Here is a 24,581-nt window from a genome sequence, read left to right on the forward strand (position 1 = left end):
CAGTGATGGGCAGAGCCTTCCTGCAGCACGTGGGACATGACTTAGCACAGAACCACAGCATGGCCTGGGTTGCAAAGGAGCACAACGCTCATCAGTTCCAACCCCCGCTGTGTGCAGGTCACCAACCAGCAGCCCAGGCTGCCCAGAGCCACATCCAGCCTGGCCTTGAATGCCTGCAGGGATGGGGCATCCACAGCCTCCTTGGGCAGCCCGTGAACAGTGCCTCACCACCCTCTGGGGGAAAAACTTCCTCCTCATATCCAACCCAAACCTCCCCTGTCTCACTTTAAAGCCATTCCCCTTGTCCTATCACCATCCACCCCCACAAACAGCCGTTCCCCCTCCTGTTTATCCGCTCCCTTCAAGCACTGCAAGGCCACAACGAGGTCCCCACCTTCCCTTCCCTCAGCTAAACAAGCCCAGTTCCCTCAACCTCTCTCCCCCGAGGTGCTCCAGCTCTCTCCACCTCTCCTGCTGGCTGGAAGCCTGCACAGCCAGCCCCCAAAGCACACACGAGGCAGGAGGACGTTCATTGCTTTATTGGAAGCCAGTACAAAAATACTGAGGCACATTAAATCCTTTTATTTCTCCCCCTATTACTGACCTAGGCAGCCCGCCGTACATTCAAATAAGGTCATCTTTTAATCACTAAATTGCTCATTTTGTAAATAGATTCTGTATAGAAAAACATTTTAGTAGATTAATAGCATAGAAAATACTGTGGTAGGAACTCTGCTTTCCCAGTGTATGCAATTCCATCCGGACCTGGCACCCAAGTGTGCACATTTACAAACAAAATAAGCTTTTAAAAAATATTTCAACCGTTTGGACAAGAAATCTAACCAGTAGATTCGACAATAAACAAGAAAAGCTCTCACCAGAATAGACATCCTGACTGCAAATGCCTCAGCACAGCAACGTTACAAACGCAGGTGGAGGACGGGGACTTGCAGGGACTGAGGATCCGTCCCAGCGCTCAGATCTGCCCAGAGCTGCGTCCTCTCCCCCCTCCTGAGAGCAAAGCCCTGCAGTGCTGCAAAGCCTGAGCCTTCAGCCATGGCAGGGCTGTGCTCCGGAGCTGCTGTTATCCTGTCCCAGCCAGGGGACAGCAGGGCAGCACACGTGCCAGCAGCACGGCCAGGAGGAGGTGCTGGGAAGCACACGGCTGCTTTAACGCCGCTCACGTCTCTTCCAGAAACAAAGCAAGGTGTACAAAAACCTCACGTGGCTCTACTAAATTCTTCTCTTCCAAAAATTGTAAAGAAGTTTCATTTAAAAAAAAAACAAAAAACAAAAGACAGTTAAAGGAGAGACCTAGAAAGAAGTGCTATGTAAGACAACTTGAAGTCAGCCCCGCTGTTCAGTGCATTAAAACCCTGTTCTGTTAAAGCAAAGACAACAGCCTGCAGCAGCACGTGGTGACAGCCAGCACTGGGGGCACCAACCTCTGCCCCAGGAGCACAGCCAGCCTGCAGGACCGGCACAGCCACCACCTCTGTGCTGTACAACTCCCAGGTGCCCCGGAGTTCCCTGCAGTTCAATCCCTTGCACCACCGACACGAGCCAAGCCTCGGTGTCATTTAACAGCCAGGAATCCCTCACAGTCAATCAGACTTAATCAGATTAATGCTTACGTGTGCAGTCATTCACCTTTCCCATAATTTTTTGAAGGCAGCAATCTGGATTGTGCAAATCAAAGGCCATCACCACCACTAGGCAGCAGACACTCCAACTCCTCTCTGCTCTGCCAGCGCTGGGCTCAGCAGAGCGCACGTTCAGCAGCTCAAATCCGTGCTCACACGGAGCTTTTGCCCTTTATATCCATCTTGCTGCCCACCTCAGCCTGCTTGCTGAGCTGCTCCTCTGTGAAGGTGATGTAGGAATACACCAGGCTTCCTGCAATACTGCAAAACAGCCACAACATGTGTCAGGGGGGGGATTTGTTTAACACAACCCCAAGTGCACTCCTGAGCTGCTGCAGGGCGTGCGTCCTCCCCCTGCTGCAGGAAAGGAGGCACAGGGGATGTTCCCCAGTACAGAAACACCCCAGGGCAGAAAGACTTCTCCAAAAGCTGCACCCAGCTGTTCCTCCTGCCCAGCACAGCCCAAAAAGACACAAAAATCATGAAATAGTTTGGGTTGGAAGGGACTTTTGAGATCATTTAGTTCCAACCCCTGCTATAGGTTCTAGACCAGACTGCTCACAGCCCCATCCAGCCTAGCCTTTAACACCTCCAGGGATGGGGCATCCACAGCCTCCCTGAGCAGCCTGTTCCATCTCACCACCCCACAGTAAACAACTTCTTCCTAATATCCAGTCTACACCGACCCTTTTCCAGTTTAAAATCTCCATGTCCTTACCTGATATTTAGACCAATGAAGTTCATCCATGTAAAAATATAGTCTCCTCCAAAAAACATCCCAATATAGGTTATTAAAATATTCTGCAAAGAAACAAGAATGTGAGTTTTCACACAGCAACCACGCACTGCAGTTCTTAAAGCAGCGCAGGGAAGTCTGAAATACGCAAATGCTGGTAACCCTGGATTACAGGAGGCCAATTTAGAGCCTCTGGGAGACACAGCTTCATGGGGGCCTGGATTCTGAGCAGCCCCAGGTGCCCATAGGGGTGGCAGGGCTGCAGACCCCTTCTTGCAGGGCCAGCCCTGCAGCTAGGCAGCTCACACAGGGCAGAAAACCCAGAATAACACACAGGAGCAGCACAGAGCAGGGAATCCCACGGGATGATACTGGAGGAAGTTCAGCCTCCCAGCCAAACGCTCTCAGGGCAGCAGCCACGTGGTGTTGGAAAGCACAGCGCCGCTGGGCACAGCCCCAGCACTCTGCCAGCCCACGCACCAGCGGCTGCTTAATGCGTGCGACGAGCAATAATTACTGCACTAATTACTGCAACGCTCGCCCCGAGAGCGGAACCGCCGCTTACCTTAATGCAGCCAACTATTGTAGTTGTAAGAGCAGAATTATACTGAGTGCAAAGAACTGTGGAGTACATCAAAATAAACCTGCGGGAAGAATGGCTGCGGTCAGATCCCAGGATGCACTGCACTCAGCTCCCAGTCCTCACCCCAACCCACACCCAATCACTCCCATCCACCACAGGAACAATGTTCATCTGCCATAGGACCGGCGCTGCTGAAAGACAGCGGGACTAGAGAGTCCTCTTCCCAACCCAGAACGACCCAGGCCCCAGAAGGCAGTATTGGAGGGATGGAGGTGCCCCCCCTACAGCCCCATCGTTCTTCCAGCCCCACAGCCTTACCCCATCACGCAGGATAGGGTGAACTGCACAATGAACAGCATGTCTGCCCAGCCCTGGTACTCCATTGCCTGCAAGAAATAGAGGCTCAGAACACAGCAGCAAGACAAGAGCCAAATCCTTGACACGGGCTTACAGAGCACAGCAGCCCTCATCCCGCTGGATGTGAGCTCATGCAGAGTTAACACAAGTGTAGTGGGATGCTCACTAATGCATCCCTCCTTCACCCCAGTTGACCCGCCCAGCTCTCCCTGCAGCACTCCAAAAGCTACAGGGAACAGCTCACAGAGGGGTCTGCAATGTGCACAGCCCCCACTGCTGGGCCAGAGCCTGCAGCAAGGCCCAGCACCACTTGGCACAGATGGGTGCCCTCCATCACTTGCTGGATGCTGGGGCCAGGGGAGAGCAAGCCAGCTACAGCAGCAGAGGGATTGCAGCAGCAGTGGGGAGGTGTGGGCGTGCTGGGGGGGCTGGCAGGAGCCTGGTGCTGTTCAAGAAGTACAGAGCCCTCACCCAGGGAAGAGCAGCCTCAGCACCGGGATGCGGTGGGGGCACAGGGATCTGAGGCTGTAGGGTCACCTCCTTGGGGATCCCCAACCTGACCTAGGTAAGAGACTGGGCACAGCTCTGGGGGCCCAGCTTGGAGACAGAGGTGCCTCCAGGCTCAGCCACGCCAAGATTTGAAGATGAAGGCAGAAGCCTTCCCTTCACAGCAGGGCTGAAAGCAGCCCCTACAAAGGGATGGAGAGATCATGTCCCCTAAGCAATGCAGTGCCCTGTGACAGCATGCAGTGCCTTGTCCCCAGCTTGGCCCCAGCTTGGCCCTGCTGCACTCTACCTCCTCCCATGCTCCACAGGGGCTTTGCCCACTTCAGGGGCTGCCTCCGCCCTGCAGGCTTTGTTTTTAATCCTTGTGGCTGCTGAGATTTCTTAATTACCACCCGCAGCACAGCATAAAGCTGCTCACAGCTGTCAGCACGCACATTTCTCCTCTCCTCAGGGCAGAAAGCCCTAATGCTGCTGCTGCTGAAGGCCTGCAGCCCATCTCCACGTGCAGCAGGAAGCTGTACAGGCACCCAGCAGCCCCGAGCACCTCCACAGCCCAGCTGCAGCGTGCATGGCTGCACGGTCCCCAACAGCGTGGCTTTGTGAGGCCGGCGCCAGGAGCACAGCCGGGGAAAAGAAGTTTATTCAGGGAGGGGAAAAAAAAGCAATAAGAGGAGATTCTGTGCAGCTGAACAGAGGCTGCACAGTGCCTCTGTCCATAAAGAAGTGCTTTATCCTGAGCTACAGCCCCACTCAGCGCTCCACGCTAACCGTTAGCTTAGTGGCTGGCACTGAGGCTCAGCCCCGTGGCAATGAGCTCCTGATGAGGAGCCATTAAGCCCCCCCAGGTGGAACCAGACAATAATTAGGGCAGGAGTAACACAACAGCATGGGCATGCAGGGCTGCAGCAGAGCAAACCATGCAGGGGCAACAGCACTGCTCCAAAGCAACCCAAGGTGTGCTCTGCTGCAGTGACCGACGTTTGCAGAAACCCATTTAGACTAATAACACTCAAATTCTTTGTTTTAAGTAATAGTTGGTTTCACTTATTGCTCTCACACTTCCCCATTCCTCCAGCATTACAAAAATGCCCAAAATGCAGCACATCTGTGCATTTCAAGCCAAGCATTGCAGTTACTTTCTACTGGGCAGTTTCCCCTCTCTACCCCAAAGCGTGGCCCCAAAGCCCTCCGTGCTGCCACGTGGCACTGTGTGCAGGTTGGGGAGAGGGAGCTACTCCACGGTTTCACATTTGGAGCACTTGCTGCTCTGTGCAAGAAGGCTGAGCTGCAGAGAAGTGCATTAGAGCAGTAACAAGCTCCTCCAGATAATGCTTTGTCACTACAGAGTGTGCTTTTGGGGCAGGGCTCCTACCTTCTGCGCATCTCCAGTGAAGTAGGCAATGATCAGGGTGGGAAGGATCATGAACAGTGCATTGTAGTAAAGCAGGCCGTATTTCCCCAGCTCCTGGAAATAGGAAACAGCTGTGTGTAAGCAGGCTCCAGGCAGGAACAAACCCTCATTCATGTCACCGCTGAGGGCTGGGAGCTGAATGGGGCTCCAGGAGACCAAGAATCAGAGCCAGACACCATTCTGTGATCTGCCAGGTCTGCCTGAGGGGTTCTGTGCGAGGCAGTGTGCTGCCCATGAGCCCCTCATTCTCCCTCCCAAAAGCAGAGCATCACAGTGAGGCTTCAAGGACCAACACGGCAGTCAGGGACTGGGAGAGCCAACAGCATCTGAACGAGGGACACGGTGGCACTGGGTGGGACTGTGGGCACAGCAGAGGTGACAAGGCCACGGGCTGCCACTGAGCAGCACAAGGAGGGGCAGCCTTACCTTGGAATCCAGCTTCTGCTTCACGTAGGCACCGTTTGCAGCTGTTAAGGCATCATTAATGAGGATAAAAATATATCCTTCCAGGTCGAACGCCAAGTCAGTGCTGGGGAGGGAAAACACAGTGAGAGCTCCCAGCCACGCTGAGCGCAGCGCTTAGGAGATTTATTCCAGCTCCTGTTTGCCGGTGAGCTGTCAGGAAAAGTTAATCATGCAGAGAGGGACTGGAGTCTGGAAAACATTCCTTCCTCCTGCAGAGCATGTCTGGAGGGGAAAAGGTCCCCGCTCACCCTCTGTGCCGGGACGCATGGATGTGTGCGCCAGGAGAAGCTTGGCAGCTCCTTGCAAGGAGAAAAGAGCCCCAGCTGTCTCCTTCGTGCCGTGAATGGCTCAGAGTGCACGGATAGGACTTCACATTGCAAGGCCTCCAAATGCTGCACTTTACTGTGTGGCAGCTCTGCTGGCTGCACCGGGGCTCCGACAGGCACTGAGCAAAGTCACGACTTGTGAGGGAATGGGGAGGCTCACCTGGCAGCCACGAAGGCGCCGATGATCATCGCAAACACTGTCATCTGCACACCCCAGGAGAACTTCTTCCTAAAAGGAGAGGAACGAGGGCACCTCGTCAGCTACAGGCACGCAGAGCCCCCATAGCAGGAGGGAAAGCAGCGGGGAGCAGCGGGGATGCAATGCATGCATTTAGGGAGATCTGCAACCCTGCCCACAGCAGCAAGGGATCCACAGTGGGTGTTGCTCTGGGTCTCTGCAGCCCCAGCACCTTTGGGGACGCAGCAGCAGGATGGGCATCATGCCTTCCACCCCCCAGACTGCACAAAAAATGTGAAAGCTGCAAGCAGGGGCAGAGTGCAGGACCCCAACATGTGCCAGCCCTGTAGGCACACTGGGAACAGGCGGCAGAGCTGGAAACGTGCTGCTGCCCTGCGTTGATGCAGCCATGCCAGGCTCCTGCTCTCACCCACACTCTCCTCCAGCCCAGCACAGAGCCATGACCCCCAGCCCAGAAAACAGATCCCAACCCTCGAGCCCCAGAGCCCCAAGGAAACTCACTTGAGCAGAAGTCCTTCGGCAAACATGGTGAAGAGGATGGAGAACCTCCGCAGCACGGTGAACATGGGCAGGCTGTGGGGAAGGCTCAGCAGGGTGAGGTGCCCAGAACTCCCCTCCATCCCCCCACCCCCCCCATCACCCCACGGGGGCACCCAGCCGCACCCCCAGCGCCCCACGTCCTTACTTCAGCTTCTTGGTGCTGAAGAGCCCCGTGATTTGGTTCCCGAAGTACAGGAGAGGTAGAGGAAAGGTCTGGAAAAGGAACGAACAGAGCGAGCCGAGGGTCAGAGCGCTGCACCCACGTTTCCTATCGAGATACGACCCGCGACAGCACGCGGCCAGCGGTCAGCTCACCCGACGCGGGACGTGCCGGTCGAGGTCGGGGAACTTGAGGAGCCGCAGCGCTTTGCCCGCACGCAGCACCGCCACCGTGGCCAGCATCTGCGAGAGAGCGGGGGGCGGTGAGGGGGGGTGGGGGGGCAGCGGGCGGGGGGCGGCGAGGGGGCGCCACACTCACCTGGCCCAGCCCCACGCACAGCGAGGACGGGAACCTGCGGGCACAGAGCGGCGGTCAGCGCGGAGCCGCGAGCGCGCGGAGCCCCGCGGGGTCCCGAGCGCCGCCCCCCCCCTCAACTCCGCGGTCCCGCAGGCCGTACCCGTAGGTGGTGAGCACGCTCTTGTTGACGACGACGATGAGGAAGGAGCTGAGGCCGTAGAAGGCCGCGGCCAGAAGCTTGAGGCACAGCGACAGGCCCGGCGCCGCCATGCCCTGCTCCGCATCGCCGCGCGCGGGGGCTCCCGCGGGGGCTCCCCCCTCGGCCCCGACCGCCGGGCGTCTGCGCGCCAACTGCGACGACATGGCTGCGGGGGCGTGGCTACTGCTGGTGGGCGGGGCTACGGGAAGAGGCTTGGCTACTGCCGGTGTGGCGGGGCTTGGGGAAAGGGCGTGGCCATGGTCGGTGGGCGGGGCTAGCGGCAGTGGGCGGGGCCTGCGGGCAGCGTGGGAGCCGGAAGGGCGGGAATTGGGGCGGCTGTGTGCGGGGACGGTGTGCATTGCGGGGGGGGGCACTGGGATTGGAGGTGCGAGGAGCACTGCAAGAGGGCACGGGGTGCTGCATTGCACGGGGGGCTGAGGGGGCCTGGCAGCACGGGGGCGTTGCTGGGGGGAGTGGGTGTCTGCGCTTTGCAGTGCGGGATATGGGGGGGCGTCGCGTGGTGGAGGCACCGCAGGTTGGCACGCATGGAAGTGCTCCCTGTGCTGCTCCTTCCTGCTGAAATAAAGGGAGCCCCGCTCTAGGGGATTCCCCGGGGCTCAGGGCCCACTCGCTGCCTGCCGGGCCGTGAGACTCGGGGGGGGGGGGGGGGGAAACCGCAGTGAAGCGGCTTGGAAAGGAAATTAAAATAAAAGTAGGTTACGGCAGAGCAGCGAAGCACGCGGGCCGGTGTTTCGTGCAAAGACAAAACAGCGAACGTGCCCGGCCCATCGCAGTACCTGCACCTCCCCCTCCGAACCCCCCGGCCCGGCTGCTTCGTTCGGGGAAATCCCGCCCCAAAAGCGGCTGTTTGCGGATTCCTCCTTCCCGGTGTCAGCACCCGGCCCCACCGCCAATTTTAAGTCAGTGGCACAGGGATAAGGGCCGGCTATGGCTCTCGGGGCTGCCGGCTGCGGTCAGAGCCAGCGGGACCAGCGGGACCAGCTGTCCGCGTCACCGCGCTGCCACTCGCACAGCCACGTGCGCCGCACCCACGTGTCACCACGTCCCCACACAACCAGCTCCGCGGGGCTCTCAGCTCTGAGTTCACCAAAAGTAACAAAATCCGCTGATTTCACCCCAATAGGGTGGGCGAGGAAGTGGCTGTGAGATGTCATCGCCCATGTGTGGCGAGGGGATGGCAGCGAGGACCCTCCGTATTTCCCCTCCTGGGCAAATCTGGGGGCTCTGCCTGGGTGATGCCCAGCACTCAGACTGGAATATCTGGCACTGGAGGAAGGGAATGAAGCCGGAGCAAAGGCTTCAGAATGGGGGTGCAGGGATGGGAAGAGGATGGGGAGAAATGTGCAGCAAGGTGGAAAAGTGTGCAGTGGCATGCTGTGCCATGCCGTGCCATGCTGTGCCATACATTGCCATGCAGTGCCATACAGTGCCATGCAGTGCTGTGCTGTGCTGCACCATACTGTGGCATTCCTAGCGTTGAATGGGGAGGCTGGTGGCCCTGCATGTGGCTGGGGGATTGGAGATTCATGATCCTTGAGGTCACTTCCAACCCTGGCCATTCTGTGATTCCATGCTGTGCCACGCCGTGCTGTGCTGTGCCATCAGGACTCCCTCTGCAGCAGCAGCAGGGCTATTTACACCTCTAGAACTCAGGCCACAGGGCAGATAAAGCAGGAGATGAAAAGCCCCAGAGGGAAGGGCAGAGGGGTGGGAGAACACAGAGCTGCAGCTGCCCCGAGGGGAGGATGGAGTGTTGGGTTTGTCAGTGCGGAGAAGGGAAAGAAGTGAGATTTTATTCCAAAGGAAGGCAAGAGCCCCTGAAAATGTCACTGGATGATACAAGTACTTTTTCCTTCCATATTGCATGAAACACGTCAGTAACAAGCCCAGATTCCCTCTGCAGCCCCGTGAGCTCGCTCCGTGTCCAAAGGCATCGCAGCCTCTTGTTTGGCACTGCAGCAGAGCAGAGCTTTGCCCACCACTGCCCTTCACCTCCCAGCACCATGGCACAGATCCACCAGAGCCCCGATGAGAGGGCTGCCCTGCCTGGGAAACGATGTTCCATGACCTTTACTTGTGCTGCAGGGTGAGCCGAGCTGTGCGGTATTTCCTGTGGTTGCAGCATCTAAAGAGGTTAACACTGTCACTGAGGTTAACCCTTCCGCTGACGGGTGGGGGTGGAGGGGGCAAACTGGGGCAAACAGGGAGGGTGGCACCAGCAGCCCTTGCTCTGCTTCCCCCGGGTTTTCCAGCCTTGTGCACTGGGAAACAGCAGCAGAGGAATGGGCACACACAGCCCCGCTCCTATGGGCTGTGTCACTGGAGGCTTTGGGGTTTAGTCACAGGACATAAAAGAGTTCCTTGGTGAAATCTGGGGTTCGGCAGCCCCTGCAGTGGTGGGGATGGCAGCGTGAGGTGTCTGTTGCAGAGCACAAAGTGAGACGAGCGTAACGAAATCACAGAGTTTGCCAGGAAAACATCATCCTGCAAGAGGGCAAGAAGCGCACACGTGAGCCTGTTGCTTTAAGGGATGCTGGGTTTTCCCATGGACTGACTCAAAGTGGAAACTGTGCTTTCTCAGCACGCAATGTAGGTCAGTGCTGCCGGCAGTCGCTGCTGCTGCTCGCTGTGACCAGCAGTGAGGCTGCAATGGGTCCCCATCCCATCGCCGTGGGGCAGCAGCCCCACTCCTGTTGTCACCGCTCGGCTCCCGCGTGCTCCTGACCCCGGTAACCATCTGCAGGCTTGAGGGCTGAGATGGCTTCTTTCTGCTTTGCTCTTTGCTTTTCATCTATTCGGCAACAGGGTGCTGGGGGATTTGTAACAGAGATGGGATCAGAGAGATGTATCTGGAGACGAGACTGCTCTCGTGCCTTCTGGCTTTGGAGTTTGCCAGTGCTGTAAACTGGAATGAAAACGTGTGCATAAGAAATGCCCTGAGGAGCAGAGCTGTGACTTCACGCTGCAACTGGCTGCCGTGAGCATTTATTATTTGCTCAGAGTTCTTCCTAGACCACGAGTGTTGTTTCTTTTAATTTGCTCCAACTTGCAGGAGGTGTGCGGGCAGCTGGGAGGCCTTCAGAGCCCCTCCCTGGGTCAGTTTGGCGCCTGGCTGCTCCTTATGAATGCTTTCACTGTGCTTGAAGAAAATGAGGTCAGCGCACACATCCCGAAGGTAACAGGGGGAGAAGTGCAAAGGCGTGAGCTGCATTTGGGAGGTTGTTTCGGGCTGGACTGTACTGCTTTGAAGCTTTTTGAAGCTCGGGGTGGATAATGCTCTTTTGAAGCTTTTACAGTGGATTCTGTGCCCCGTTCCCAAAAAGGAGCCCTTCATCACTGCCCCCAGGGCCAGCGGGTGCAGTGGGATGGGAGAAGTGAGCCAGGTGGGAAGGAGGGTGAAGGGAGTGCAGGGAACTTCAGGGGAGCCTGGAGCCATGAGCTTGTGTCCTTGGAGAGGTAGGAAAGCCCCTGCTGGGCCTGAGGGGCAGCAGCTGGATCACAGTAGGTTGGGGACATCAGGAGAGTTTGGTGTTCCCATCCCATGGCACCACAGCCATGTGGGTTTGGCTGTTTCCAGGGATGGAGGCTCCACAGCAGCCCACTCGCAAGCCCCGGCACCTTTATGGCAAAATTATTTTTCCTTGAGTTTCAGTGGAATTTTGATCTCCATCCCAGCTGTGCAGCCATTGCTCCATCAGATCTCTTGCCACACTGGGCATGGGGGCTGGCTTCCCAGTGTCCCCGACTGCCCCCAGCACCCCAGGCTGGGTGTCTGGCAGCACTGATGCCTTCCCTCATCCCCAGGCTATGCCCCACACAGGCAGCAGCCACAGCCCAGGCCATGGCAGGAGGCGGAGAGGCTTTCGTGCTCCATATTCTGCTCTGCATCCTGGGCAGAGGTAAGTGGCCATCCAGCACGGCATGGCACAGCATGGCATGGCATAGCTGTGCCTGTTCCAGGAAAGCCAAATCGAGCTGATGTCATTTGAGCATGAGCTTTATCAGTGCTGCTGCAGAGCCCCAATCTGATAGCACGAGTCAGGGCGCTGCTGTAATCTCAGGGATCAGAGCTTTCAGTCTATGCGTTATTTCCCTGCAGTCATTCAAGCATTAGAGCAGAAGGTAAAACTGGTGAGGCTGTTTCCGAGCTGAGCAATGAGTCACCAGCTGCTTGCACGGGCTTTACCCTGCACTTGGGGGCTGCACTGAAGCTGTGAGCGTTGCGCAGGTGCTGCCCAAATCAGGTGCCTGGGGCACGTGAGGATCGAGCCAGGCTCAGTGGTGCCAATGGGTTCCAACGTCTCCATCACCTGTGTCTCGGCGCTGGACTGCCCGTGGGCGAGCCTCTCCATCCTGCTCAACCTCACAGCCCCCGAGGGTCCCCCACGCCTTCTCAACAGCAGTGCGGCCCAGCTGCAGCTGCGTGGTTTCCGCCTGCCCTTCAGCATCATCACCTGCCTTGCCCGCTGTCCCAACAGTTACTGGAACGAGGTGATCTGCGGGACGGAGCTCTGGGCCGGCTGTGAGTACCGCTGTGGGGTTAGGGGTGGTGGGGGAGCGGTGGGGCTGAAGGTGGGGATGCTGATGCTGCCTCTCTGCAGACCCCCCAGACCCCCCCGCCAACCTGAGCTGTGCCATCCCTGAGCGCTCGGGGAGCCTGGCATGCACATGGGACGCCGGGCAGCCGACACTGCTGCACACCAACTACAGCCTCCACCTGTGCAGGTAGGGGCACACAGGCACTAGGGAACCAGATCACAGAATCCTAGAATGGCCTGGGTTGAAAAGGACCCCAATGCTCATCTGGTTCCAACCCGCTGCTGTGTGCAGGTCGCCAACCAGCAGCCCAGGCTGCCCAGAGCCACATCCAGCCTGGCCTTGAATGCCTGCAGGGATGGGGCATCCACAGCCTCCTTGGGCATCCAGCACTCAGGGCACAGCAACCCCATTCCCAGCATGAACCTAAGGGTGCCCAAGCACCTAAACAAAAACGCCATGAGGAAATAAGGACTGTACACCAGTGGCCTTCCTGCCCTAGCCCTACACATGCTGTGCCACATGCAAGGCCAAGCCCCCACGGCGTGAGGCTGCTGGGCTTTCATTGTCAACCCACTCTGCTATTCAATTACGTGCAGTCTGTGTGGGTTTTCTGATGAACCACCAAAGGAGCCCCTGGGGTGCAAACTCTGAACCCTGCAGCCTGAGCGAGCTGTGGGAACTCCCTTCCTGCAGCAGAAACATGAATGCCATGCAGCAGTGCCAGGAACCAAAGAAAATGATTTGCTAGTTCACTTGAAGAGTGAAAAACTGCAGCTCTGGAGATGACTGTTCCCCACGCAGGGCTCTGAGCATGGCTGCTTTCTGCCCCACAGCACACAGACGGCGCAGGAGGATGTGTTCCCCATGGATGCACCGGTGCCCTTGAGTGCACTGAATGGCAGCAGTCACTACCTGGCGTGGGTGCAGGCCAGCAATGCACTGGGCACGGCACGCTCAGCTCCTCAGCACCTCGACCTGCAGCAGCTCGGTACACCGCGGCACACACCGTGCCCTGCGCTGGGGCTGCAACCACGGGCATCTCCAGCACGCTGTGCCCACACGGTGCTGTGATCCCCGGCTGATGGCTGCTGCTCTCCCTGCAGTGGTGCCCGCCGTGCCCCTGGCTGAGAGCGCGGAGACGACGGCGGGGTCACCTCCCACCACCACCATCCACTGGCGACAGCAGACGGAGCTGCAGGACGTGCGCTGCGAGGAGCGGCACAAGGCAGTGGGTGCTGCGGAGTGGCAGGTGAGATGGCACTGAGCCCCATTATAGAGCCACGGGTTGGGGTTCCTGGGGAGCAGGGTGGGTAGAACATCCTTTCCATTAGCATTAACTCTGCTTCTTTAAGCAAAAAGCAGAAATTGTCATATTTGTAAATCTTATCTAGCTCTGCAAGGGCAAGGTGCAAAAAGGCCACTGGTGGTGCTCAGCAAACACCCTCTTAATCAATTCCCTCCTCATCGACACACACACAACTACACGTGGGCAAACTGCACCAAGGTCCTTTTTGGAACCCTCCCTGGGGCTGGCAGATGGCTGACCCTCAGTCCCAGCACTCAGCAGAGCTGCCAAAATGGGGGACTGGCCTGGTGCCAGCGGGACAGAGCTCTGCGGTATCCTGGGTTAAATGGGTTCAGTTGTCTTTCCCCTGACCTTAATGCATATGAATCAAAGAATCACAGAGTCATTAAGGCTGGAAAAGACCTCCAAGATCATTCCCACCTTGTGTACTACATGAGCTCCAAAGTGGCGCAGGGAAACCTGAAAAAGCCCAACCGCTGTGCCAAGCATGGGCACCTGCTCACGCTCTCCGGCTGTGCTCACCCACTGCTTTCTCCTCAGCAGCAGACCCCCAGGCTGGGCTGCACTGTGGGTTTAACAGCACCACGTGCTCAGTGGGCTGAGCGTCCCCAGGTGAGCGTGGTGGCCCTATTGCCTGTTTGCCCTGCAGGTGACAGCATGGGACAGTGCAGTGCAGCGTGGACACCAACTTCAGAGTGCCACCAGCTATGTGTTCCAGGCACGGTGCCGGCTCAGCACTGCAGGCAGCCCCTGGAGTGCTTGGGGTCTGCCCTTCATCTACAGCACACCTGAGGCTGGTAAGTGGTGGTAGGGCGTTGCAGGGCCATGCTGTGCTATGTGCAGTGGTGGCTTGTCTGGCTCTTGAGGTCGCTGCAGAAGTGCTGAGCTGTGCAGACTCCAAAAAAAGGGGGGATTTGGTGTATTTTTCCATCTTTGGTAACTTGCTTTCCTCCAGTAAATTGGGAAGAAGGGGGCAGACTCTTCATTAGGATGTGTCCTTGATAGGATAAGAGGAGATGGCTTCAAAGTAAAAGAGGGGAGATTTAGATGGGATGTAAGGAGAATGTTCTTTACACTAAGGGAGGTGAGGTGGTGGCACAAGGCGCCCATAGAGGCAGGGTGCCCCAGCCCTGCAGACACCCAAGGTCAGGGATGGGGCTCTGAGCACCTATGGAGCTGTGGGTGTCCCTGCTCATTGCAGAGAGTGGGACCAGGTGGTTTTTAAAAGCCTGTTCCAACTCAGACGATTCTACAATGCCATGATTGGTCCCCCAGCCCCCTCATGGCAGCCTTTCCCCTTTGAAGCTGGGCTATCAGCACCAGGATGGGACTGGGTGAAGCCAGCTGAGATATTCTGGCCGGCAGCAGCAGGGCGAGGAGCCCAGGGCAGCTCTTATCCTTTCCCACACACCGTCACCTCGGTGTGACACAGTCCGGCCCGGGGGCTCAGGGCAGCCAGAAATGGGCACGCAGGCGATGCTCAGACGTGAGCATCTCAGGGCACGTCCCGGCTGTGTCCCGCAGCCCCCGCGACAGCACCCGACGTGTGGCGGCGGCTGGGCCGGCAGTTCCCCAACGGCAGCCACGAGGTGACAGTCTTGATCAAGGTAAGGCCCTTTCGGGGCGGCTCTTGTTCTCTTTTAGCACGTTAGCTCCAAACACTAAGGGGCAGTAGCAAGCAACGCTTCGCTCGCCGCAGCGACCGAATGACGGTGACGACGGCATCAGAGGGCGGGGACCCCATCTCCATCCCATCCCCATCCCCATCCCCATCCCCATCCCCATCCCCACCTCTCGCCCCCCGCAGCCGCCCCGCGATGCTCGCACACCCATCCTGGGTTACGTCGTTTGGGCCGGAGCCTCGCGTCCTTTCTGCAACACGTCGAGCACAGCCTGCAGCCTCCTCCTGCCTCCAGCACTGCTCGACCTCCGCGTCACCGCCTACAACGCCCGGGGGGCTTCGAGCCCCGCCCGTGTGCCGCTCCGCCGGGACCCCAGCCCGGAAGGTGGGACTTCGAGCTCGCCTGCTTCGGCCTTTTATCTGAATGGCGAGGGGAGAAACGTTATCGTGCACGCACGTGGGTTTAAAGCGAGAGAGGAGCCCGTCTGCCAAGGGAACGCAGTGTCCTCCAGACAAGGCCACAGTCCTTGGAGATGCCCCAGCAGCACAGCTCAGCGCTTCGCCTCCGAAAGCTGCAGCAATGAGTTTAAAAATAAGCTTGTCCTGCTGGCAGGGCACCGTCCGTGCTCGCAGCTCCCAAAATAGCCAGAGTGTCCAGGCCGGGAGCTGGAGCTGCCAGGCATGAAGGGAGGAAAAAGGCTTCTGGGTGCCTCAGGCTCCCTGTGCCACACGTTGTGGTTTTCCCCACAGCCGCACTTTCCTATTTTTGAAAATGTCTCTTTTTTGTGAGCAATGGGAGGGGAAAGTCCCATTCAAATGAAGGACAAACAGTGAGTGTGACTAAATAGATGCTTTGCTGTATAAACAAGGTGGAAAAAATTCTCTAATCTCCTCCTGATCAGAATCACACGGGTTTCCTGTAAATCTGTCAGGTAAAGCATTTCAGACGGAGGAGACATGACAAAACTGAACACGTGCTTTTGTGTGGCATGCATGTGTGTGTATATCTCAATATCAAATATAGAGACAGACAGACAGACGTAGATGGAGATATTAAATCACCGCTTCCAAGAACATCTCCCCCCCTGCCCCCCAGCCCTTACCCCCTCCGGCACAGCAGCCCTCCAATCTCACTGCTCTCACTACAGCTCCCCATGCCACCTCCTCTCTTTGCAGCCTTTCCACCACCACTGGCTGTGGATGTGCAGCACAAGAACCAGAGCACCATATTGGTGGCCTGGCAGCCCCCCCGACACAGCAGGACCCCCCCACTCTGGTACATAGTGGAGTGGGTTTGTACAGCTCCATACAGCCACGAGGAAGAGTTCTTTTGGAAGAAAGTCCCAGGCCAGGACACCCACACCTACATCCAAGGTAAGATATCCAAGAGTCCTTTTTGCTGTTGGGTGCAGATTGTCAAGGTGTTGTAAAATCAATACTTCATTTGGAACTGAGCCCCTGCCCACTTGATTTTGGAGCATGGGAGCATTCAAGAGCGAAGTGATAGAAGACTTGAGGGCACCCAGTGGCATTTGGTCCCACAGGTGAAGGCCAGGAGGGAAAAAGAGGCAGAGAAAGAGAAGGAAGAGATGAGCGAGGTGGCAGGGAGTGAAAGTAGGGTAATCCCTGGAGCTTGTGAAAGCACAGAAATACAGATGTGCATTTATACAGAGAGAGAGGGCAAAACACTTGATGTAATGAGGCTGCAAATTCAGCTCATCTCCTCACCCTGTAATGGCCAGGGCTCATGGCCCTGCAATGGCCAACCTGCGAGCCCAGCAGCAGCGAGATCTCAGACCTGTCCCACCTGTCTCCTGATTCCCACCTTCATTCTGGTGTTCATTGGCTTCAGGGCACTTCCTAAACAGTTATCTGGCCAAGCCTTTGCTCTTTCATCTATAAACCCCACACCTCCTCTCCTTTGACTGCTCTATCGGAAGCTCTTGAGCAAATCCACAGCTTTAAAAGCAGCTAATAGATACAACTTAAAGGCAACTATTGCTTCTTTCCAGAGGATGCAGCAGCAGGAAGCCACATCAGCGTGTCAGTGTATGCAGCCTACCCAGACGGAGTGAGCAAACCAAGCTCTGGCCAAGGTGAGCTCCGTGTGTAGAAGTTGCTGCCTGCTGTGGTGGAGCTGCAGAGCTCAGCTCGGTGGTATCCTCACAGTCTGCCAGTTTTGTAGTTTTAGAAACAAGAGGTAAAAGCCTGCCATGGACCAGAGAGAAAAGCAAGGTCTAGAAGGAAATCTTACAGCTGCAGGACACACTGCAGACTTTAACACACCTCTATGAAAGCCTTTTCTAGCTGATGCTCCTTGCTATCATGCACAGATCTCTAACAGCACACCTGAGAATTGCATCTTACTCTACAAAATACATCACTGGAGTCATTCTCCCTTTTTGGACAGAGCAGATGAGGTTGCTGCTTTCCCTGTTTGGCAGTTGTTAAAGACAAAACAAACCCAACTTTGACAGAGAACCGGCCAAGCTGCAGCCAGTCTCATCTCACCTGGAGCTGGATGTAGGCAGGCTTCAGTTCTGGAAAGTATTTAATATTAAATAGGGCATGGGCCAATTAAAAGAGACAGTAAGAACAATCTATTTCTCGTCTCCAGCAATGTGTGTAGGCTGTGACTGCCCTCAGGAGCTGCACATCCTGATGGCCCTTTCCTAAGCCAGGACAAGCCATGCACAGCCCAAAAGCTGAGTGCAGAAGACACCTCCCAGCAGCCCCAGAGCTGTTCCACAGCTAAATGTGCCAGTGTGACACCGTCCTCCACAAGTGCTTCATTCCAGTGCTGCTGAGTTGTTGGCTCAGGCACTTTCCTTCCACAATTCCATATAACCAAGGGCTGCTTTGTAATGCGGAGCTGAGTGTGCTCTCCCTCTAAGCTGCTCTGTGTGAGGGAATTGAAGTACTTGCTAGGAAAAGCATTTGTCTCAAATCTACAAAATTAAAGACCTTTTCCATGATTTCTTGCCCCTGATTTTTGCTAGTGAATTGCGTTACGGCTTTGCTGAAACAGCTGCAACATTAGCCAGGTCAGCTCAGGTCAAAGCCCAGTGCCAACTTAGTGACATGAAATACAGTTGGACACCAGGGCTGACATTGCTGCATGCCTCTCTGGTACAGTACCATGTAGGCAGAGTTTGGAAGGGAGAACTGCACACAGATAGCTTTACAAAGCAGTGAAGGCTTTCCCTGTGGGTTTGTGCTGGTCTTTATGGAGCTGGTGCAAAGCAGAATTCAGATGGGCATTTCTCCTCTGTGCCTGCATGGCTTTGCCAGGCCTGGACAAGCTCAGTGCATTGGTTCATTAAATCACTGTCATTGGTTCATTAAATCACTGTGAATTCCAAGCGGTTTTCACTCCTTTTCATCCAAATCAGTCCAAACTCACAGATCAGTGACTCTTGTAGAAGTTACCAGGTGGGTTCAAGCAGCCTATGAGCTCAGGACGTGGTGCTGGGTGTTCTGAATTGTCTCTGTCAGCACTAAGACTGCAGATGAGGATGTTAGCTGTGTCCTTATCAAAGCCAGTCAGCCTAAGCACAATCAGCCTGTGGTTCTTGCAGAGGGGCATGATGTTTCTGGAAGCCATTTTTTCTAAATAATATGAATAAAATTAACAATAACTTCTACTTCACCCACTTTACTTCTGTAAATGAAGTGATGGGCATTTTTTCCTCTCTCTGCTGCAGTTTCTTCGGAGGACAGGATGTTGGACATCATTTACCAGGAGACTTCGCATGGTAAGAGCAGAGTATTTCAGTCTTGGTAAGCAAGAGTTTCTGCTTGAGCAGAAAAGTTTTGGCCAGAGCAGCAAGTGTGGCATCTGGAGATTTAGGAAAGGAGAAAACTCCACATATTTTGGAGAGGTCAGAGCCAGAAAAGAGATTTTCACTTGACAGGAAAGTAAGCCACATAGTGAGAAAGCAGTGAGCAGACTGAGCAGAACACGCATCATCCTGCAATTTAAGCTTTGTTTTCTTATGAGACATGTAATAAAATGTACATTCCAGAAAATTGGAGGTAAGAAAATAAGGAAAATAAAAGATCATAGAATCACAGAATGACCTGGGTTGAAAAGGACCACAGTGCTCATCTAGTTTTAACCCCCTGTTATGTGCAGGGTCACCGACCAGCAGACCAGGCTGCCCAGAGCCACATCCAGCCTATGAGAAGGAATGTTAGCAGATGCAGTAGCCTAACAGTGACTGACTTCTGCCCTTACAATCTGAGCCAAAGACTTGTTTAAACTTTTCCCATCTATTTTTCTAACTGCAGTTGTGTTCTGCATGCGTTCTGGTAAAGGTTATGCTGTGATCCGTTTCAGTATTTAAAACAAAACAAAACCAACGTGAACTGAAAAATTCACTTGAGCATTTCTGGAAGGTACCTCTGCGTGGGAAATGGTTAAACACAATGACCACACTTCTTAGAATTACTTGCCTACAGCTCCCATCTGCACAGGAAAGGGCCCTCAGTGCTCAGCCTGGTGCTTCACTGCCTCCAGCTTTAAATGCAGGCGTTCTTCCTGCAGGCCATCAGAGCTGAGGGTAAACCTGTAGGGACAGCAACAGGAATGTGAGGAGTTGAGGTCAGTGTGACTGATTGTGGATGCACAATTATTCACAAGGGAGGAATCAGACCACAAACGCCATCTTTAAGCTGCCTGATTAATTTTTTCCCTCTTTATCCTTTTTTTTTTCTTTTTTCTTTTTTTTTTCAGATGATGACATCAGGTTTTTCCTGGGAATGGGTGTCAGTGTGATCATAATATCTGTGGTTCTTGTCATTCTGATGTTGAAAAAATCAGCTAGGAAAAGGTATCACTTTTGTCACATTTTTTTCCTTATTTCCAACTCATGCTTTTCTTCCAGAATACTTTAAAGTTAACTACAGAAACGGATCCTTTTCTCTGTGCTCTGCTCTCCCTGAGGGCAGCTGCACCCATTGATCACATTGCTGCAGAAAAGGATACCTGTGAATTCCACAGCATGGGAGAAAACAACTGAAAGAGCAAAAATGATTCCCCCATTGAAGCTAGGCTTAGGGACACATGATATATTGTTATTATACAGTGCATACAGGGGGAGTGAAAGAAGAGAGAGGAAAAACACAGCTCTCTTTATGTAAGTTTTGTACTAGAATTTGGTTCTGCTACTTTTGAATGAGGAGAGAATGCTGTCCCTTGCAGGGTCTGTTGGCTGCCCCTCACATCTGCACCCTGGTACTGGCACAGACTGGGGAGTGTCACGCAGTGTGACATTACCATAGAACCACAGCATGGCCTGGGTTGCAAAGGAGCACAATGCTCATCCAGTTCCAACCCCCTGCTGTGTGCAGGTCACCAACCAGCAGCCCAGGCTGCCCAGAGCCACATCCAGCCTGGCCTTGAATGCCTGCAGGGATGGGGCATCCACAGCCTCCTTGGGCAGCCTGTGCCAGTGCCTCACCACCCTTTGGGGAAAAACTTCCTCCTCATATCCAACCTAAACCTCCCCTGTCTCAGTTTAAAGCCATTCCCCCTTGTCTTATCACTGTTATGCTGAGCACCCTCCACTACTGCCACAAATGGAACCCAGAGCAGCAGGATGGAGAGCTCAAATGGGAAAACCTACCTGAACAAGGGTCTGTAAACCCAATGCTTCCGAGCCTTCCACAAAGGCCATGAGTGATCAACACGCTTGGAGTTCCCCCACCACCCTGGGGACGATTTCATCCAGAATGGACAAGTGAGTGACAACAAAATAGACTAACTCTTGTTTTCTCTCTCTTTGTCTGATGAAGAACTAAGGCAGCAGTGGCACTGGTCTTGCCAAAATGGCTGCTTGAAGATTTCCCCCACGTGGAAAACAGCAGGGTGATAAAGTCCTTCCAGGTAATTGCACCACTGCATCCCAGCTTTTTTTCACTTACAGATACTCAGATGGAAAATCACTCTGTAGGTGTGAGAAATATGGACAAGAAAAGAGTTCAGCCCTAAGGGATGTAGAACTTGGAGAATCCTTGTCCTCCCATTTGCACTGTGCACCGGAGCCCAGCTTACCTTGATCTTTAGACCTTGTCTCGATATAAATTTCATGCAGTAGAACCGAATCAAGCTGACCTCGAGGTGTCCATGTAAACACGGAGATGTGCAGCTCTTCTGCCTGTTCTCCACATCTCACTGTAATCTGCTTTGTGGTGGGGATTGGAGGAGAGAGGAGGAGAGGATGCTGAGATGAAGACCAAGAAGTCATTGTCCCATTTCCCCCTTGTGGTCCTCCCATGATATCACTCCTATTGGTAACATTTGCCTGTCTGTTAGTGCAGTCATCCTTTTCTTTTCTAGGAAAAGAGTGAATTCACAAGCAGCATTTTCAGTGGGCCGGTCCCGGATAACAGTGACCCCACAATTACAGAAATACAGGAGCTGTCAGGGCACAAGAAATACAAGAAGGTGGACATCAAAAAGGAACCCAGCAGCGTGGTCCCTGAGAACGTGGAGCACCCACAGAGCTCAGCACCCCCCCACAGCACGGCCACGGAGCAGGTCGGTGACTACAAACCCCAGATCTCTGATGCAAACACACTGGGATATGTAGCTGCCAACATCGGCCTAACACAGCCCTACACGCCGGCTCCAGAACCAGAGACAAGTATTTTCTTCAGAGACTACAGCAGCCCCTTCAGCTACCTGTGGGATGCTCAAGGAGCTGAAGGGCCCCAGATCTGCCTGCTGGATAAGATCAACCTGGTTTTAAACAACGACAGAAGTGGGCAAAACCACGCGTTCAGCTCTGCCCAGGAGGAACAAAATACACTTCTGGAAAACCAGTGGGAAAAAACACTGTACAGTGAAGGAGCTCAGGAACAAACCTTGGTTCCAGATGAGCTGGTTTCTTGCTTAAGGGCAACGAATGGAGGATCTGTGGATATACAGACCTGCTTTCCGCAGAGCATTGGGAGATTGTTTTGAGAGAAGCTGTGATTAAAAGCCCACAGACTTGTGGCAATCCCATCGTGACACATATCTGCCTTTGAGATGTCAAACATCAGAGCCGAAACAAAACTCCAGATCTGAAACTCTCCCCCTTAACCGACCACAAATAGCTTTTGGATGCCTTGGCCAGTAAAACATCATTTTAATTTTACCTCATGTTTTTACAAACACGAAAATGTGAGCTTGGATTCCTGTAGGAACTGCAATACAAAGCAGGTGATTCTTACAGGATGCATTCTGCTTCATTTATTAGCCTAAGGCACTCTCTTGTTAAATATACAGAACATGTAACACCTGGAGCTGATTGCCTTCAAGATGGATAAAACCATGCCTGAGGTATTCTGGCTGAAGTGTGTAAAATAGCTTGGGATCACCCCCAATGAAGAGACACTACAATGAGGACAGTTTACACATCATGCAGCAGCCATGGATACCATACGAAATCTTTTCTGTTTGACAGAATAGCCCAATTTCATTTTCCTTTCCATTCAATAAGAAAAAAATCCATCAGGTAAGAACAAACCTTCATCATCTTGGCCTGCCAGCCCCGCTGAGAATCTCTGTCTCCATTTGTCACTGGGCAGATTCTTCATTTTGGATGAAGGATTCATCACCTCATGTCAGTTTGTCTGCGGTTTGGCTTTGCTGCTCTGTACGAAGCAGAACACGGCAGAGAGAAATGGCATTTATTCATAGAATCATAGAATCACCAAGGTTGGAAAAGACCTAAAAGATCATCCAGTCCAACCGTTCACCCATCACCAATAGCTCCCACTCATATTCAGTGCATATGAGGAAATTTGGATCTTCTGAGGTGCAGAAAACAAAATATCAGAGTCTCCTTCCTGCTGAGTGGTCTTGAAAGCAGTTAAAAGTTTGCCCAGGATGTCAGAGGTAGCCTTGCAAGATGGCAAGCAGAAACACCCTGGGAATGTGAGAGGTTGGATTATTATCACTTCTTTGACTGATCACCCCAACCTTTTAAGGAAACACTTGAAATGCTCTGAAGGAATACAAGCATAGAAGGAGTTTACTATACCCTGTAAAATGGCTGAGCATTCCATGAGCAATGCTCTCCCTAAGGTTTGTTCTACTGGTCCTTCTCTCCTACCTCTTATCACAGCAAAGACTGTTTTTATGCCAGAGCTGTGTGCTCAGGGTGGGCAGGAGTTAGTGCCATGCAGGCAGCACTGCATGGGGCTCAGGGTGCAGCGAGGGGAGGGCATTGGTCCTGAAGCCTCCTCCATGGTGCTCAGAGCAGGACCTTGGGCACTGCAGCACTGCTAACAACAGGTAGCACAAAGGAGCCTCTGAACTGCGTGTCAATATGTGTGATTTCACTCACTGAGGGGTCTGTGCATCTCACCCAGCTCAGGGTAACGGAGCTGGCTGCGCACGTTGCAGGGAACACATGCAGGGGATGTATTTTGTAAGACTGACATGAACAAAATGGCAAAAAAATAAAAGAAAAAAGGAAACAAGATCACCTGACTGTGCATTACCAAACCAAAGGCTGTAAAACAGTCATAGCAAGACTCAGAATACTTTTATAAGAATTACAAAGCTAATATAAATGCTACCCTACATGTAATTAGTTGTCTAGTATTACCCACTTGATGACTGTTGGCATCAAAACCTAGAGATTATAATTTTCCTTTTGAATGTTGCTAGGCAATGTGTGCTTTTCTCTAACAGCTATTGCACAAATAGTTTTAGTTTAGTTTTGTCATTTAGTCCTGGACACCTTCAAGCCAAAATAGTTGCGTGCTATGGTTGCTTCCTCTTCGCAATCAAGAGCTCTGCCATCTGTCACTTACATTCACAGAGCAGCACGTCACCTAGAAAGATGGGATAGGTTTGTTCTTAAGAAGCAAGTAGCAAAACCGTTTCCAAGCCTGAAATGCTACTCTCACATGTAAGCCAGTCTAAAATTAGTGATTGCTGCCTGTGCAGGAAGGAAATTGTAAGAGAACAGCCACATACAATCAGCAGCCAGAATGTGAGGTGTGGAAGGTATTTTTTTCAATGTCCACATCCTGAGAGTTGAGCTGCCTGCGTTACCTGAGCTGCCACAACATGTGGGGTGTTTACTGCTGCATGGAAATGCTCATCCTTCCAAATACCAGCACTGAAAGCGTGGTCTTACCTTGCAGCTTGCTGGCTGGGAGAGATACCTGAGAGCATTTCAGTGCTCAAGGAGGAGGTCGGCTCCTTCCCTGCTGAACCCATCACACGCGGTGGTTTGGGGCTGAAACCTTCACCCCTGTCTCACTGCACGCACATTAACAGCAGAGCTGCCTTCAGTTTCACCGGGAAGGAAGGATTTGTCTCTTTGCACTGGTGAATGCTGCAGCCAAAAAATACGGGCAGCTTACCAGGAGAAAATGGAAGAAGGACAAAAAAATACCCAGTACGGCTCCCCCTCTCCCTTGTAACCCATATAGGTCATGGTAATGGATTAGGTCTGGAGATGCCTGTGTTGCTCGCCTCTGGCAGCGAGAGCTTTGGGGCGTGAGGGCAGTTCTCATTTTGTCAGCAGCCCAGTGCCATGTCACGACCTCAGCTTCATGTTCGACTTGTTAGATTTGCTCTTCTGTCTGCTTTTTGCCTCTGCCTGCTTTGACCTTGCAAAAGCCTTTTCATCAGGCCTGGGCCTTCTTTCCACTAAGTGCAGAACTGA

General features: G+C 53.8%; 2 protein-coding genes across 10 annotated transcripts; one reads left to right on the plus strand and one right to left on the minus strand.

Annotated features, from left to right (window-relative positions):
• Positions 1 to 524: 524 nt before the first annotated feature.
• On the minus strand, positions 525 to 7,587 carry SLC35D1 (solute carrier family 35 member D1). Its single transcript, XM_042873405.1, has 12 exons — positions 7,385 to 7,587; positions 7,246 to 7,279; positions 7,083 to 7,169; positions 6,913 to 6,980; positions 6,729 to 6,800; positions 6,189 to 6,257; positions 5,664 to 5,766; positions 5,199 to 5,291; positions 3,281 to 3,348; positions 2,945 to 3,023; positions 2,362 to 2,444; positions 525 to 1,904 (listed from the first exon to the last, which is right to left on the minus strand). Exons 1-12 carry the CDS (start codon positions 7,585 to 7,587, stop codon positions 1,796 to 1,798), a joined length of 1,068 nt encoding a protein of 355 aa, XP_042729339.1. The 3' UTR covers positions 525 to 1,795.
• Positions 7,588 to 10,008: 2,421 nt separating this feature from the next.
• LOC122181124 (interleukin-23 receptor-like) lies at positions 10,009 to 23,533 on the plus strand. 9 transcript variants are annotated; one of them, XM_042873397.1, is made up of 16 exons: positions 10,009 to 10,421; positions 10,497 to 10,619; positions 11,265 to 11,343; positions 11,673 to 11,966; positions 12,046 to 12,169; positions 12,817 to 12,971; positions 13,087 to 13,232; positions 13,939 to 14,086; positions 14,814 to 14,896; positions 15,097 to 15,295; positions 16,087 to 16,284; positions 16,923 to 17,006; positions 18,615 to 18,665; positions 19,646 to 19,742; positions 20,707 to 20,797; positions 21,251 to 23,532. In XM_042873397.1, the coding sequence occupies exons 2-16, from the start codon at positions 10,566 to 10,568 to the stop codon at positions 21,875 to 21,877; spliced, it is 2,430 nt and encodes an 809-aa protein (XP_042729331.1). In that variant the 5' UTR covers positions 10,009 to 10,421; positions 10,497 to 10,565; the 3' UTR covers positions 21,878 to 23,532. The 9 variants fall into 9 exon arrangements, with proteins under 9 accessions (XP_042729331.1, XP_042729332.1, XP_042729333.1 ...); XM_042873398.1 differs by having other exon boundaries at positions 10,009 to 10,173; positions 10,272 to 10,619; XM_042873399.1 differs by having other exon boundaries at positions 10,009 to 10,173.
• Positions 23,534 to 24,581: the final 1,048 nt, after the last annotated feature.

The sequence above is a fragment of the Lagopus leucura genome, unplaced genomic scaffold (genome assembly GCF_019238085.1).
Source record: "Lagopus leucura isolate 7727_CA_CO unplaced genomic scaffold, USGS_WTPT01 Super-Scaffold_100009, whole genome shotgun sequence".
In the NCBI taxonomy this organism is placed as follows: Eukaryota; Metazoa; Chordata; class Aves; order Galliformes; family Phasianidae; genus Lagopus; species Lagopus leucura.

Excerpts from the sequence above, each read along its gene's own strand:
- SLC35D1 (XM_042873405.1), bottom strand. The coding sequence starts at position 7,587 with ATGTCGTCGCAGTTGGCGCGCAGACGCCCGGCGGTCGGGGCCGAGGGG. Across the intron at positions 6,258-6,728 it reads GCCGAAGGACTTCTGCTCAA|GAAGAAGTTCTCCTGGGGTG; the intron begins GTGAGTTTCCTT and ends CTCTCCTTTTAG. Across the intron at positions 3,024-3,280 it reads ACCCTATCCTGCGTGATGGG|GTTTATTTTGATGTACTCCA; the intron begins GTAAGGCTGTGG and ends TTCTTCCCGCAG.
- LOC122181124 (XM_042873404.1), top strand. The coding sequence starts at position 10,566 with ATGAATGCTTTCACTGTGCTTGAAGAAAATGAGGTCAGCGCACACATC. Across the intron at positions 11,967-12,045 it reads GACGGAGCTCTGGGCCGGCT|ACCCCCCAGACCCCCCCGCC; the intron begins GTGAGTACCGCT and ends GCCTCTCTGCAG. Across the intron at positions 12,170-12,816 it reads TACAGCCTCCACCTGTGCAG|CACACAGACGGCGCAGGAGG; the intron begins GTAGGGGCACAC and ends TCTGCCCCACAG.